General features: G+C 40.2%; 1 protein-coding gene across 5 annotated transcripts in view; it reads right to left on the bottom strand.

The window, feature by feature from the left end:
* Positions 1 to 1,936: 1,936 nt before the first annotated feature.
* The window catches only part of PDGFRA (platelet derived growth factor receptor alpha), a 57,785-nt gene continuing 44,468 nt past the window's right edge, over positions 1,937 to 15,253 (bottom strand). For all 5 annotated transcript variants that reach the window (XM_044417831.1, XM_044417828.1, XM_044417829.1 and 2 more), the window contains 7 exons: positions 12,923 to 13,038; positions 12,222 to 12,344; positions 10,480 to 10,591; positions 8,801 to 8,900; positions 8,139 to 8,244; positions 6,952 to 7,187; positions 1,937 to 6,462 (listed from right to left, as the gene is read on the bottom strand). In XM_044417831.1, coding sequence (XP_044273766.1) covers positions 6,315 to 6,462; positions 6,952 to 7,187; positions 8,139 to 8,244; positions 8,801 to 8,900; positions 10,480 to 10,591; positions 12,222 to 12,344; positions 12,923 to 13,038 — 941 coding nt within the window. In that variant the 3' untranslated portion in view covers positions 1,937 to 6,314. The remainder of the gene's footprint in view (positions 6,463 to 6,951; positions 7,188 to 8,138; positions 8,245 to 8,800; positions 8,901 to 10,479; positions 10,592 to 12,221; positions 12,345 to 12,922; positions 13,039 to 15,253) is intronic.

Below are 15,253 nucleotides of genomic sequence, written 5' to 3'. Positions count from 1 at the left end.
CAGCAAGATGACTGAGCAGGGAGGATGGAAACCACAATAATGTAGGGATGACTTGATAATCAGGTAGATCATGGTAAAAGCCATGAAACATGGTCATCATGCAGGGTTCCTTTAGAATCCTCAGGTGGTGGAGTGGAACAAACTACTTCAGAATGCAGGGGGGTGTTTTATGAATTCTCTTCTCCTACTTGCACCTTTGAAAAATAATTTTCTGCATTTTTTTAAAAAGCTAACCCATAATTGAATCATTATAGCCCAGCTCATTTCTTGTTGTCTTTTCTTTCTTGTTTTTAGTTTGGAGTAGGGTGTGGTGGGAGACACTTTCAGAAATGCATGCCCCAGTTGCAGTGTGAAATGGTGCAGTCCATTCTCCCATCTCAGAAATGTACCAGCTTTCCCTGCTGCTTGTGCACATATGCAGACCTGGCTTCAGAGCAGTCTGGTTTTGCATTCTAGACTAGACCAAGGGTCTCTAACAAAGCTGCTGCAGGATCGTCTTATACCACCCATAAACTCTTTACGCCCTGCTCTGTGGAAATACATAAATAAGGAATATAAAACTTTAGAGGGCCAGGTTCTTCTTTTTGTTCCTGAAGCTGTTGCTTTTTAAATACTGGCGAATGGAAGATGCTTCTGGGCAGAGAGAAGAGAAAGGACAATGGTAAAGGTCTGTGCAGATGAAAGATTAGGCTGGCTATATACTGTTCCCTGCTTCTCAGCCTCTGGCCTGGCTATTTATCTCCCACCACACCCTCTTGACTAGCCAAGCCTGCACCATAGCCAATATGTGACTAGTTATATCTTCCATGGAAGCCATTTTGTGGAGAAACAGTTCATCCAATTCCCAGATATGCCCATGTGTCTAAACAGATTGGGGATCCCTGTTCTTGAATGTCTCATGGAGAAGGAAGGAGTCTGGAGACTGTCTTGCTGCAAACAATACCTCAGAGGCAGTCTTGTCAGTACTATTGCGACAAAGTAAAAATAAAAAACGGAAATTGCAAAATTCAAGCTTGTGTGGCTTCAGAATTACAAGATGAGACAGGCTCTAACCAGCTTAATGGAACACAATTGGGACAGACAGGCTAAACAGTGTGGTGAAAACCAGGAGAAATGGGCAAGGAGGAGAGAGAGAAAATTATGAGTCATTCCCCTAGCAGCGGCATTACTTGAATGAGTAACACAGCTAACCAGGAGAAGCTTGCATTTGGGATTGTCTGGCCCAGATCCTGAGAATGCGTTGTTGTCTCTGATAGTTGGATCTGAGTTTTCAAAGGCCTGACATCAAATTGGTTTCAAGAAGCAGTCCAGCCTCTGGGAACAAAACGGTTTCACACCATTCCCCACAAAGGTTTGGCTTCTCCCCCATGTAGCTGCCTGCATACTGAAATTACCTTTGGAGGTACATTTCTGGGTTCTCATGTCCTCCCTGGTTGGATGGGTAGCACGTGGGAAGAGAAGCTCCAGAGATGCAATATGGCACCCAGTACTGATTGAGGAATCCCAGCTTTGGAACTTTGATGTGAGGAAAACAACTTTTTGTATTCCCAGGCCTTATAAAACCTTGGATGAACTGCTATTATTCCACAGCTGTGATTTTTATGCTCTTATGGTTCTATTTTTCATTGCTTATATACATTTTAAAATTGTTTTATCTGATTTGTTAACTGCCCTGTAAGTAGTAATGCCTAGCACATATTAAAAATAAATAAAAGCATTGGCTGCATTTCTCAGTGGGACTCTGAGTTAACATGCATAGGAAACTGTGAATTAGGACACGTATATATTCTTATGGCCTGTCTGACTTGAAAATATCTTCTGTTGACAGTGGCCATTTGTTTGAAAAAATCACCTGAACTGAATTAAACTTAAATTAAATGGGGTGGCATGAAATAAAATGGCTTTCTCCAAGTAAGATTCAACACTTTTAAAGTTTCTTTAAATTATATATCATTTATTGAAATATAAAGATCTTAATTTACATGTTTTTAAAGACAAAAATAAGAACAGGGGCATTTGAATTACATTTTGTACCTATGTTCACTCATTCTAGCTTTCTTCTTCTCAAACATTTCATAATACCACCATCTTGGAAAGTCTTACGTGCTTTCTTAACCATTCTAAAATATAAATTTTGGACATTTAAAAGTGCAACAGTTAGCGTGCTTGTGGAGTATATTACAGTTTAAAAATATATAAACAAAGGCAGTGATACAGCTTGTCATGTATGTTTTGGCAGTACTCCTCAAAGTAGATATAAAAATACATATATACATATTGATGTATAACATCACCTTATCTTATGTCCCTCATTATATCATAGGACTGTTTTGTACATTTGCAGACCATATTTTAAGGAAGAGGGTCAGCCATTCAAAATGGGAAACTTGTGTTTCACAGGCAAAATTCGATTGTCATTATACAAATATGAAACAGACAGAAATTGGGTATTTCATTTCCGAAAGCTTCTCCTAACTGAGCCACAACAAAGAAAATCTGAACAAGATTATCTTCAAATAGTTACTATCATACTAAAATCCAACCTTTTTCCTTCAGACTAGTATTGAAAGAGCAACAGCACAATACTATACATGACTACTTAAAAGTAAACCCCTTTAATCTGATAGTGCTTACTCTTAGGTAAGTTGGTGTAGGATTGCAGCCATAGCCCAACAGATACTGCCTGCATTAATGTGCTGACTTCATACAATTTTCCCATTCACAGTGAGGTGCAAATGCAGGAATTATCATTGTCATAAGACTATAAATCTAAGAATTAATTCAGCCCACAACTTGAGTTTGGTCCCATTCCAGCTATAGTTACATAGTTAAAAAGGTGTTGGGCATGGCTAGCATGGCATTGAAATGGAGAAACAAAATAAATGGGCATCCCACTGATAGGATGGCAGTTATGATGGGTTGGTGTGCACTGTCATGTGGGCAATGTGATCCATGTGTAAAGCAAATCATGCACATTTTGGATTAGCACATTTGTTTTTTGAGAAGCAGGATAAATTCAACAAGAAGAAACAAAGACAAGAGTACTGCAGCTTATTCCATAGCAGCCAGTACAAAATGAATGTCTGCTCAACATGAGAATACCTGAACTATGCATACTAATGCACGAGGTACCACTTGACAAATGCATGCGCAAGTAAGACGTGTGATTTTCAACCATTGCATTAGCACATTTCTAATGAATAGGAGTTGGCTGAACAGAGACAACATCCCTGCTGGATAACTACAAAGAAAGGACTATTTGCCCAAGCAGTTGCATACCCATATTGCTTGTGTTGCATTTTGTAGATGTAAACCTCAACAGATTATTTACCACAGAGAACCCCGTGTGCACAAACCATCCACAAAGAAGTATGTAATAAGTCCCATTTATTTCAATGGGAGACAGTTGAGCACATGAAGTCAATCAGACTTTCAGGAACTTAATGCTGAAAGGATCATGTCCTATGTTTGTAAGGACCAAACTCTTCTTCATTTATTCCAATGTATGGATATCTGATGCTTCATGTTAAGTGGTAGTTAATGATTTGATATCAAATGAGTTGACTGCTGTGTAGAACTGAGTTATCACTGGCCCAGCCCAAATTATTGATTTGTATTGCATTTTTAGTCTTTTTGGGCACTCATCAACAGTGACAGTGATCTTCGAAATATCAATCACTATGGAGTTAAGCTGGTTGGGATTGCACATAATGCTAACTCTGTCTCAGTTTGTACATAATGTTAGCCATTTTATGTACTGTAGAATTCTGGGTTGTCCTGTTGTATGAATCCAGCCATGCTAACAAATCCTGAACAACCCAGAAAGACAACACATTATTTGTTTCTGGCTTGTGAAGCCTGGGTTGTTTAAATCATGGCTTGTTTTTAAGTGTGAACCTAGAACTGATGGATTGTTCTGCCAGGCTACAGAGGGTATGGGCAAGAGTAGCAGGCAGATCTATCTGCCAGTACTATTTGTGATCTAGGTTCGGAGTGGATGAAAGAGCAGGGAAACAAATAGCCAGGAGACTGAGAAAAAAGCAGACAAACTCAGGGTAGAATGACAAGCCATGGGTTTAAAAAAATCCCATGGATTAGCATTATGTGCAAACATGGTCATTGTCTCTAGAACATGTAACATTCATATGTTAGTTCCTAAAGTTGCAATCAAAATAAGCCTGTGAGTTTGTCACAGAAAGTAACATTGCTCAAAGTGACTACTACCACTGCTGAAATGCTACCATATGCTACACTTGGTGATTCTCCGCACAGGGACAGATTTATTCAAAATGCCAGGACTCAGCGCTAGCATCTGGTTTCAGTAACAGGTCTGAGTCTATGTAGTAATGAGCGGAAGTGCCCTGAGAATGTGCCATGCTCTTTTTCCTTTGTTAGAGAGTGACTTCAGTCTGTCGCATGCATATTTAGAATTAAGGAAATAGCTTTTAGAAGTCACAGCATGGTTCCCAAACAGGTTTCCACTCTGAAACTTGTCTTTATAGAAATCAAACACTGGATGTTTTATATTTTTATACTGAAAAGCATAAAATCCCTTTTGTGCACCAAACTTTCCCAGTTCTTGATTTTCATAGACTGATTCCAGTTCATGATTTCCACAGACTTACATCGTAAATGCTGCAATCTAATACTCACTTACCTGAGTATAAGACCCATTGAACAGAATGGGACTTACTTCGGAGTATACATGCATGGGATTGCACTGTGAATCATAAAACAATTTTGATACAGATACACTATCAGAAACACAAGAAGTGCAGATTAAGGAAGCATCAGTATCAATTGTTTAAAAATTGTCTAGAAGAAGAAACAGTGCAGGATTGTACACATTACAAGACAGTATTTTGCCAAGGAATGTATACACTGCTGGGAGTTACACTCAATCTTGAGTTTTTAAGTATTCACCCTGGAAAGAGTTATGCATAGAAAAGCCTTTAAAGTTGCTTTACTCTTGGTTCAGTTTCCACTGGAGTGGTTGTAAAAGACTCCCATTTGTTCCATAGAAAAACTTGAGGAGGACAATGGGATCCTGTTATATCTCTGTTAAAATGCAATGCTAAAACTAGATCATTATTATTGCTTGCAATGTGGCTATATACCTAATTGGAAATCACAGGCTCAGAAAGAAGCTTTGTCAGAAAGAGCATTTGGTGCATCAGACCAGTTAGTCGCATGTAAACCCAAACAAACTTTCAGATGTGCAGTGTACTCCATGAATGCTCCAAGCAGCCTTGCTATTGATTGATTAAACACACACGTGTGCGCACACGCACACACTTGCATTTTCACACATTCATGGTACAATAACTTGAGCAACCTGATTGTAAATGAAAGGTTAAAAATAAACTTCAGGTTTTTAAAAGTTCCACTGAATCAAAGGAGGATGCACAAGCTATCAGTCTATAATGTTAGGAAAGCTACTCCATTAAGGATGGAAAATTACATCTGGATTCCTTAGAATACATTAGCTTTTCCTACTTCCTAAAATAGTTATAATTTACCAAAATTGTTAACAGTCAAAAAGAACAGTTGTATCTTGTAAATGTTTAAACCCTGAAACGCTTTAGTCCATTAGTAACTTTTTTGTGATTTTAATGAAGGACAAGGAGTAGTTATAAACTATACTTAGTGATACTGAGAACAGTAGTAGTAAGTATTCCTCTATGGTTATAAAGAGTCTCATTTGATTTACTAAGCTATTGTATAAGGTCTGGACTTTACTATTGTTTTCTTTTGTTTGCATCATCAGTGAAAGGTTACCTAATACCAGTCCCTTGAAGTTACAAAAGTGGTTTCTTTTTTACATGTACTTCATCTCATGTGAAAGTTCAACAGCAGCTTTTAATGAGACTGAAGGAAGAAAATACGCAGAATTCTTGAGTGGTCTTCTAAAAAAGAAAAATGTCCGTTCCACAAAATATCCAGGTAAGGACAGGTATTTACACAAGTACACGGGTGATGCTTCACCATAGTGGAAATGTCATCCATCTGAGTCATGAATGCCCTTGAAACACAAACTTGACTGTCCATGGCCTTTCCCTTTATCGACCTATCTACTGAAACTGCAAACAGTACTGAGATGCTAGTGAAGGATTAATGCTTAAAAGCTGGTTTCCAAATGTCCTGTTGTTTCACAAACCAGCTGAGATCTTTAAGCCCCTTTTTGGCATTCCAAGCCTTTACTGTCTGTTTTCAAAGTGGTTTTCCTCATGGAGTGTAAAGTCCATGAGTGATATGCCAAGTCTCTCCCATTTTGTTTCATGCAACTCAAAAGATGTCCCCGGTTTCCTCCAGAGTTACAGGAAGCTGTCCTCGACCAGTTCTGAAGAATCCATTCCAATGTCATCAATGATGTCGATATCGTCAATGGTCTCATCCTCGCGCTTGACAAATGTTGAACTGCTGGAACCAGTTTCAATGGCACTCTCTTCAGATGTCTGGGAGCTGGGAAGGGAAGCCGCGGAGGAAAACAGTTAGGAAGGCTGGACTGCATGGTGAAAAATGCATGATTCAATTGTCTAAACCAAGGGGTTAGAAACACATGACCTGAAGAGTGTGTAGCACCCACCCTGCCACCAAATTTGGAGGGAAAAACGTGAATGGGAAAAAAAAATGGCATTCAGTCCACTATGGAGTACTGAAAATGTCAAGCTAAAGTTTTGGCAAGTGAAATTTGATCCTTTTAGCACTCTGGAGCACCACAGACTCTGTTTGGGAAAATACCCCATAGGGGTGATGTCCAAGAAGCAAAAATGGCTTTCACAGTAGTCCATCTTTCTATAGACTCTAGAAGCAACAGGCAACCTTCCTAGGAATTTGCTAGAAAGTTTGTATACATAATTTTAGAATTCAAAAAGGCCTTTCTTCATTTTCTAAGCTTGCAGGGCTTCTCTCAGATTTCTGATTAGCCCAGCTACATTAAACAGTGTTTACCTATGCCTGTTCCTTTTTCCAAGTTCATCTTCTGAAACTGGGTCAATGTCTGGCAGAGGGATTATGTAGCCACTGTCAGCGCTGAGTCTTTGTTCATCAAATCCACTCTCCCTGTCCTTCAGTTTGTCTTCGTTCTTGTAAGTGACTCCAATGTAAGCGTTGTCGCAGTCCACTCTCATGCGTGTGACAGCAGGGTGGTCACTCTTCAAAAAGTCCAAGTGAATTCTTTCATAACTCTGAAAATATTTATTTAGCAAAATTAGCCTCCCTTCTTAATCAGACTTAATACTCTGCCACAGTAAGATTTCTTTCTGGAATGCATGGGTTAGGGCGCCTGGGAAAAAGTCCTCCAACATAGAGAATGGGGCCACAGTGATGCCAATAGCTGTGACCACACTTGCCAATGTCATCCAGTTCCTGCACCCAAATAATATTCTGTACTCCTGCTTTGAAACCGATACATTTGAAACATGGTGCTGGAGGAGAGAAAAACAAGGAAGCAGGTCCTAGATCAAATCAAGCCAGAGCTTCCCTTAGAAGAAAAAATGACAAAACTGAGGCTGTTCTACTTGGGACACATCATGACAAGGCAAAACACCCTGGAAAAAATAACCATGCTAGGGAAAGTTGAAAGTAGGAGAAGAAAAGGAAGACAGAATATAAATTGGATTTACCCTATTGAGGAAACCACAGCCTTGAATTTGGAAGAGCTGAGGAGGACTGTCAAGGATAGGACATTTTGGAGAGCTTTCATTCACAGGTTTGCCATAAGTTGGAGATGACTTGATGGCACATAACAACAACTCCTCCTGCTTTAGTGGTATACACCAGTGACAAATTCCTATAATATGATGTATAGTCAGAATATTCTGACCCCTTCCATGGTGTCCCCTAGAGCCATATTGGAACCATGGAGTCTGGTACAGTGCAGGAACATGCTCAGAATAAGATTGGTGGGGGAAGGGGCTACAAAACAGGACCGTAAGAAATGTATGCTCTTCTTTCCATTATAATATTGTAAATAGTCTGTATGAAGAAGCTCAGCTTTATAAAGCTCAGCTTTATAAAACATTGTGATCAACTGAAAGCTACCGTTAACTCTCCCCACTTAAGATCCAAGGCTTATTAGTAGAGTTGAACAAAATCTTCTGAGATTTGGAAGCAACCTGCTTTCCAAAAGGACAAACCTTTTTGTATTCTCCAGGCAAAAGATTCTCAACTATTTCACTCAAATGGTAAAAGGAAGGTCTTTTCTCCGGTTCACTGTTCCAGCATTTCACCATGATATCATACCTGTGAAGGGTATGGGGAAGGTAGCTTAATAATCTGGGACTTAATGGTTTCATCAAGGAATTAATGACAGGCTATAAGGATGAAAACAAACATAGCAGCAAAAACAGTCACTCGCATGCATCCATCAGACAAATGTGCATAGTTATCAATTGACTCAAGGTATCAGTTTTGCTCCATTCCTACTGCTTCAGGAAAGCTGCCTGTCCTTTTTAATTCTTAGAATTGCCACAGTAACATTCATGCATTTATCTGTTCATTTGTCAGCCTGTATTTTTTTTAAGGTACCATTTCTTAAAGTGCAAAACTTTGGGGATTGTTTGGTATGGGCAGAGCTGACATTGTAGGGACCACATCAATCAGCCTTATTTACAACCAGGTTCTGCTATAAACTTGCAGAACTATTTTTTTCAGAGTTCAGTCATGGAGCACTTTAGATGCGTTTGGACTGAATGCAGTGAGGACAGCAGTCCAAGTGTTCTATATATATTAAGTCTCCCTCCTGAGTCAATGAGAAGCTGAGATATTGCAGAAGAAATACACAAAAAAGGTCACGTACACCTCACTAGTAGCATGATCCGGTTTTGCCATTCGATAGCCACTTTTAATTTTGTTATAGAATGTAGAATCCACCATCATGCCGGGGTATGGAGTGCCACCTAAAAATCAAGGGAAGCAAGATGTTAGTAAGTGTTCAAGAAGCTATTGTGCAAAACTTTTTGTCCATAAATAGCATGTGCCTGTTTCAACATATAAAGACAACATTCTAAATGCTTCCATCCCCACTGCCACCACCACCACCAAAAAGGAGCAAACAACCAAAAACCACAACTTCAACACAACAGGTTGAACCAGGATGCAACCAGATTATAATCTGGCCACATCCTTGAATGAATCACATAACTTCAATGTACACAAAATTTCTAACAAGATCATTCCCCTTCATTCCTGTGTTTGCCAACAGTTGGGAGAATCTGACTAGCTTACAGGGCTGTGTATTTTGGAGATGCTGTGTAAACACTGAAGATAATGGAAATTTTGCACTGGAGGCAGAATTCAGGTTCTTGAGATTAAAACACCCAGACTCACACAACATTCATTTTGCTGTTTTTTGGGATTGTGGCAAAGGGGGAAAGTAGAATGTTTCAGGTATTCTGTACATGGCTTCATTCTTTCTTCACTGATCTCCTAGAATGCTACTGAGAATTACATTTTCCTTGAACTACATAGAATTACTCAATCTTGCCCTCAGAGAAGGGCATATAAGGGGCATGAATCAGCAAGATACAAGAATAAAATACAGTAAAACAGGAAAAAAATGGCATTGCATTCTGTTTTTAGGGACTGGAAATACTGTTTGTCTATCTTTGCATCTCTCAGGCATCGTACTTCAGTTTGCTTGGGAAAAGCCCATCTATGCTTCCTTTTAAAAAAATGGACTACAGTTCACATTGTAAGGCTGTTACAGTGTAATTTTTAAAAAACTGGACACACCAAAGTTCAATTTCTTTTTAAACTTCAATTAGTCCTAAAATGAAAAAGTGTCTATAGAGGAAACAAATATTCTTTTATTATAGCCTAATAAATTCAGATGTATAGATGTGTGTACAAATGTGTGTACTTTATCTGACATGGATCAATCATGCATGCAAATCGTGTATCAAAGTTGTGAACTAGCCTACACATGAAATGGAAAACCAAAGTATTCAAAAATTTTAAACTGGGGAAGGCATGGAAACGCTTTGCTTGGGGCTACATGTGATTTAATCCTGGTTTGACCTTGGGTAGAGGTCCAGGTGCAGGGTTGCCAAGAGAGGCTGATTATACCGAGTTCCCTGAGGATCAGCAACAGGGTAGAAGATTTACATAACTGGTTGGTTAAGGATAAGAATCAGGATGAGTCAGGTGGTGCTTCTTGGTCATTCATTCAGGAACATGTCCTCTAACTCCATTTTTATGCCTCTGGACCCAACCTTTTTGTCAGAGCAAAACGCTTTCCAGAGGAGAAGCTTGGTTTTCTTCCTCAATTCAGTTCCCTCCAAAGATGTTAGACTATGAATCACACAATTCCCAGCCAACATACATGCTGATTAGGGATTATGGGAGTTGTAGTCCAACACTTCTAGAGGGTTCCAGGTTGCAGAAGGCTGCTCCAGGCACTTGTCAGTACAGGAACATGCTTGCAAATCTTTCATTATTTAGCTAGTTCTTACATGCCAGAATGACCAAGGTACCTACCTAGAGAAAATATTTCCCACAGAAGAATGCCATAAGACCAGACATCACTTAATGTTGTATACAGGTTGTCAAAAATGCTTTCAGGTGCCATCCATTTCACTGGAAGGAAAGTCTGAAAGAATGCAAAGAGTTAATAAGTTAAATAGCATAGATACAAAAGCAGTCATTCACCACCACTATATTTAAATTTGATTTGGAATCCATCCCAGAAACTTTGGGTAACACCACGTACATAGATAGATATACATGTTATTAACAATTACAAGTATTAAGGGCATGTCCAGATGAGGCTTTTCATGGTGTCATCACACTGCCTTTTTCACAAAGATCCCTCATTCACTCTCTGGGGTCTAGACTCCAGACAACATTGTGACCCTCCCACTTTCTTTTAGTGCTTCTCTGTATTTTCCCTTAGCACTTAAATTCTATTAAGGAGAAAAAAGACGAAGCAGTAGCACAATGCCTTCCAACTGCTAGTGCCAGGAGTTCTCATTGTAGAAGCACCCTCAGTCTGCAACTGCATGTCATACCACATCCTGCTGGAATGCTATTTCTCCAAGATAATAAACAGTGGTTCTGAGGGGTCTGTCGGTACCTTTATTACTCTCAGGTGCAGTTTATCAAGCCTGGAGATTTGAACTCGTTTAAAGTAATGAAGTGTTCCTTGACTATTTGCCTATCAATCTCAAGCTGTGATCCTGTGCCTTTGGCTTGTACTCCTTTGCCAGAGAGATCATAGACCCTCTTTTGGAAGAAGACTGAACCAAAGTAGGAACTGAGCACTTCTGCCTTTTCTATGTAATCTGTTATTTTGCCATTCTGATTGAGTCATTTAATCACTGCTTCTTTCCTCTGTCTTCTGCTATTCAAGGTTATCAACTTCCACTCAAGTAGCATTGTTTACTCTGCATAAAAGCTAATCCAGAAATAATGTGATAAAATGATTTTACAAGTATTGCCCAGTTGCATTGAGAGAAACCTTGTTTGAGCCAGACACCTAACTGAATCAATGGCTCATTATGTCATAATAAATGTGCTAAATTACTAAGCAAACCTTATCCAGTGCAAAACTCTGCACAGCAAATATAACTACAGTGATGCATGAAAGGTTTTTTTCATGCCACTTGTAATTGGGATTAATAAGGTGGGGAGTGACTGGAGAGAGAGTCTTGAAAATTGCTGGGCTGAGCTTCTGATATTTGCTTTTCATCTAAATGTCAGTTTATTTCACCCCAAAGTTCTGTATGCAAAATACAATGCTTGTATTTACAAGTTTGATTTTGTAGGCTAGGCTAAAGCTGAAACCCTATGGTTCTTAAAGAATGTCTGAGGGGCCCTGGTCCTTTTTGGCTGTCATTCTTGAGGATGGAGAGCAAGATCTCACCCTGAAAACTTTCACCATGAGGCTGTGGAAAGGTCTGGCATTAGTAGTTCCCCAAGTCAGAAAGGGTAGAAAGGAGGTAGGCCAGGAAAGGCTGTGGAACTACAGGATTTATAGCTCTCCTGATCCTGTAAGAAGTTCCCTGGATAAACTGTGTGAGCCCTGAAGGTGGAGTTTCCTCCAACTGGAAAAAACCACCAGAAAGGATTCCAAAATGGGGGTGGGAGAGGAAAGATGCCCCGACCTTCTGCCCTGTCAGTGCAGTCATAAGAAGAAGTGGCTCCTCTGCCTCAGATTGTCCCTCCCACACCATAGGATCACTCTTTCTGCTCAGGAAATGCATAGGGAAAAAAGTACATACGCTGCCTTTGGATACGTAATTTGAATCATGCATAATGTCTCGAGCCAGGCCAAAGTCACAGATCTTCACAATCTTTCCTTGAGCCAAGAGGACGTTTCGCGCTGCCAAATCACGGTGCACACACTGCAGAATATATAAATGTCCTCAATCATACTAATGATAACAATACGCCCTTGTCATACAATGGAGAGTATCAGGGATTAAATTTAGGGATTTAAGGTCCTTGCCGCTATTGCTCCACATCTCATTTGGAACCATGGTTGTGACTCTTGGCTATCCATGCAAGCCTATATACGGAATAAAACCCATGCTGGATGCACTCTGCACATGCACTTCTGCCACTATTAAGTCTTCACTGTCCCGCCCACTCTGAGCTGCACAGGGCTGCTCAAAAATGGCACCTTTCCCCCCGAAGAATGCAGACCAAGCAAAGCTGTATCTTCTGTCCCATGTCTTTGTCACATGCTGACCAACTTGACTTCCTTCTTCAACCACCTTAAAAACCTTTTCTTGACCCTTCCTCCCAGAACCACCTTAAAGGCCCTCCCACTGCTCTTTCTTTCCTTCCTACCACCCATGTCAGTGAAACCATAAACACTGTTGATTGCTGCAGGCAGAAATGGAGAATGGGCAAGAGGACGGATGAATGCAGTGGGAGCACTTCAGTGGAAATGTATAGAATTGCATTGTTAGACACTCACATTTTTAGAAGCTAAGAACTCCATTCCTCGCGCAACTTGGTAAGTGAAGCTCAGGAGGTCCATCAAACTGAGGCCTTCTGAATTCTCATCAGAAATGAGGTTCTTCACATCTGGCTCTGTGGAAAGGAGGAAAAGGAATGAAGCATCTGCAATAGGAGGCTTCTACAAAGGCAACAGTTTGCTTGTTTATTTCTACTTTATTTATAAAACTCTACCCAATAGTCCCAAATGTCATCAATCTGAAATATGAGTAGGTATACATATCAGTGGGAGATGGGGTTTTTGCCCATGATTATTGAAAAGGTGACCAGACCTATTTGCAAAAAAAGAGTTTGTAATTTCAAATGGTATCAGGAGTAAACAAATGCTGTTAATTTCTTACACTGCTGCTGCTGTTTTCCCTATATCAGTGGCCATTCCTCCCTGCAATGGCCACTCCTCCCTGCTTTTTAAGACACTGGGTTGATAGATTTACAAGAGTCCAGCCCACTCTAGTGCCCTACAGATGTGTTGGACTGCAGGCTGGGGAAGCCTGCTTTAGAACATGTCCTTTCAAAACAATTCTTCAAAACTAGTGTCTCCCTCAACATTTTGCATCAATCAGTGATAGACAGTGTCCCTTAAAAAAATTGTAGTACTATGTATAGCTTTTATTTCTCCTGTGATTATAGCCCTTTTTCAAGAAATTGTAGGATTAAAGAAGTACCACCTACATATTATACAGCTTGTTTTTGCTTTATTCCAGTTGTGGTTTAAACCCAAAGTAATAATTCAGAGATGGCATCATCTCATTCTCTCTCTTTCTCACTCTCTCTGTGTAGACACACATACTTTTGTGCCTTTTAGCTTCACTGGGAACATTTTAGTAAATATTCATTGAAGGCCATTCAACTCCACTAAAGTACTAATGATTCTGTGGCAGTAATTCTCATGATTTTGTTCTGGAAAATATCAGAGGCGGTATTTTCCACAACAAAAATCTGAGAATGAAATCTGAGTTATGCAGTCATCCTGTTGGCTTAGCAAAAATGGGTGGACCAGCCTCAATGATGAAGTCTGCCTCTGGAAAAGACTCAGGTTCTGGGATCAAAAGCAAGTGGTCAAAGTCTGTTTTGAAAGCCATGGATCGGATTACTCTCTAAAGGGACTGCAAAAGGGATGAGTTAGCTGTATGGTGCTTCTCTAACCTTCAATTTGGTGATCTACAAATCACTTGGGAGTGTTCTGTGTGGAGATGTTAGCTGCTGGCTAGGAATCCTGCAAAAAGGCACAGTCAAAATGCTGCTAGATACGGGAAGGTAATGAAAGCACCAGTGCCACGTATGACACTGGGGGCGCTTCCAGATGGAGGGTGCCTGGCACTAACAGTCAAGAGCCATTCTACAGCTACTCCATCTTTTCCTCCTTAATGGTTCTTTTCTGGTTAAAAAAAGGATGGAAGAGGTGGTGGGAGAACATGGGAGGGCCATAAATTGAAGCCTTCATCATCTGGACTTTCTGTAAAGTTTTGTGAATGGGGCACTATGGTGGCACAAGGCAAGCTTTGTCTGGAAACGCCTGGCTCTCACTAGGCATTATACCACTGACTAGCTCTGTTCTCACATGTAAATGTCACCACTGTCATGTGGGGAAGGGGAAGAGGAAGGAAACGTTTCCTTTCACTCCAAGGGTTGTTCTGAATCCCGGCATTCTTTTAACTTACAGATATTCATTGATGTTCTGTCCTTGGATATAGAGGCTCTGTTGTTTTACATGGGGCTCCCCTACTTAACACACAGAAAGGAAGAGCCCTGGCTGTGCAGATTCGGCACAGACTGCAGTAGGCAACCATTATACCTGATGCAATTCTACCTCCTGATCCTGGGCAACTTTTAAAGGGACAGAAGCTTGCTTAAAGTCTGGACCTGGCAAAACTATGCATTGCTTCTGCGTTTTTAGCTTGTTTAAATGCTGCCTGTTATATTTTAAATGTCCCTAAGACAGCAGCATTTGTTGCAACCTAGTCCTAAGTTACTGCTAAAGACCAACTCTCTACTGTCATCGGAGGCCTTGCAACACTCAGTCCAAAGTTTGTTGAGAGTATTACCATTCTTTTATTGTGCAAAGGTGTGTGTTTCTTCCCATTCTCATTTCATTTATTCTTCAAGGTGGTGACTTGCCCCAAAACCACTGAAGGCAGTTGTCACAGCTACACTGGGTTTTATTTTGAAATAGTGTAGAATATCCCTTGCCCGTTGGGAGGTAGCTGTAGCTGAGAACAGTGTTGTAAACCTTCAAAAATCAGTTAAGCGATGGGACATACGGACATTGCTCCATGACTACTTGGGGAAA

This window comes from Varanus komodoensis, unplaced genomic scaffold (genome assembly GCF_004798865.1).
Source record: "Varanus komodoensis strain SLA01 unplaced genomic scaffold, ASM479886v1 scaffold9, whole genome shotgun sequence".
Classification (NCBI taxonomy): domain Eukaryota; kingdom Metazoa; phylum Chordata; class Lepidosauria; order Squamata; family Varanidae; genus Varanus; species Varanus komodoensis.
The sequence above is the reverse complement of the archived record's forward strand: the minus strand, read 5'-3'. Positions and strand labels throughout refer to the sequence as shown.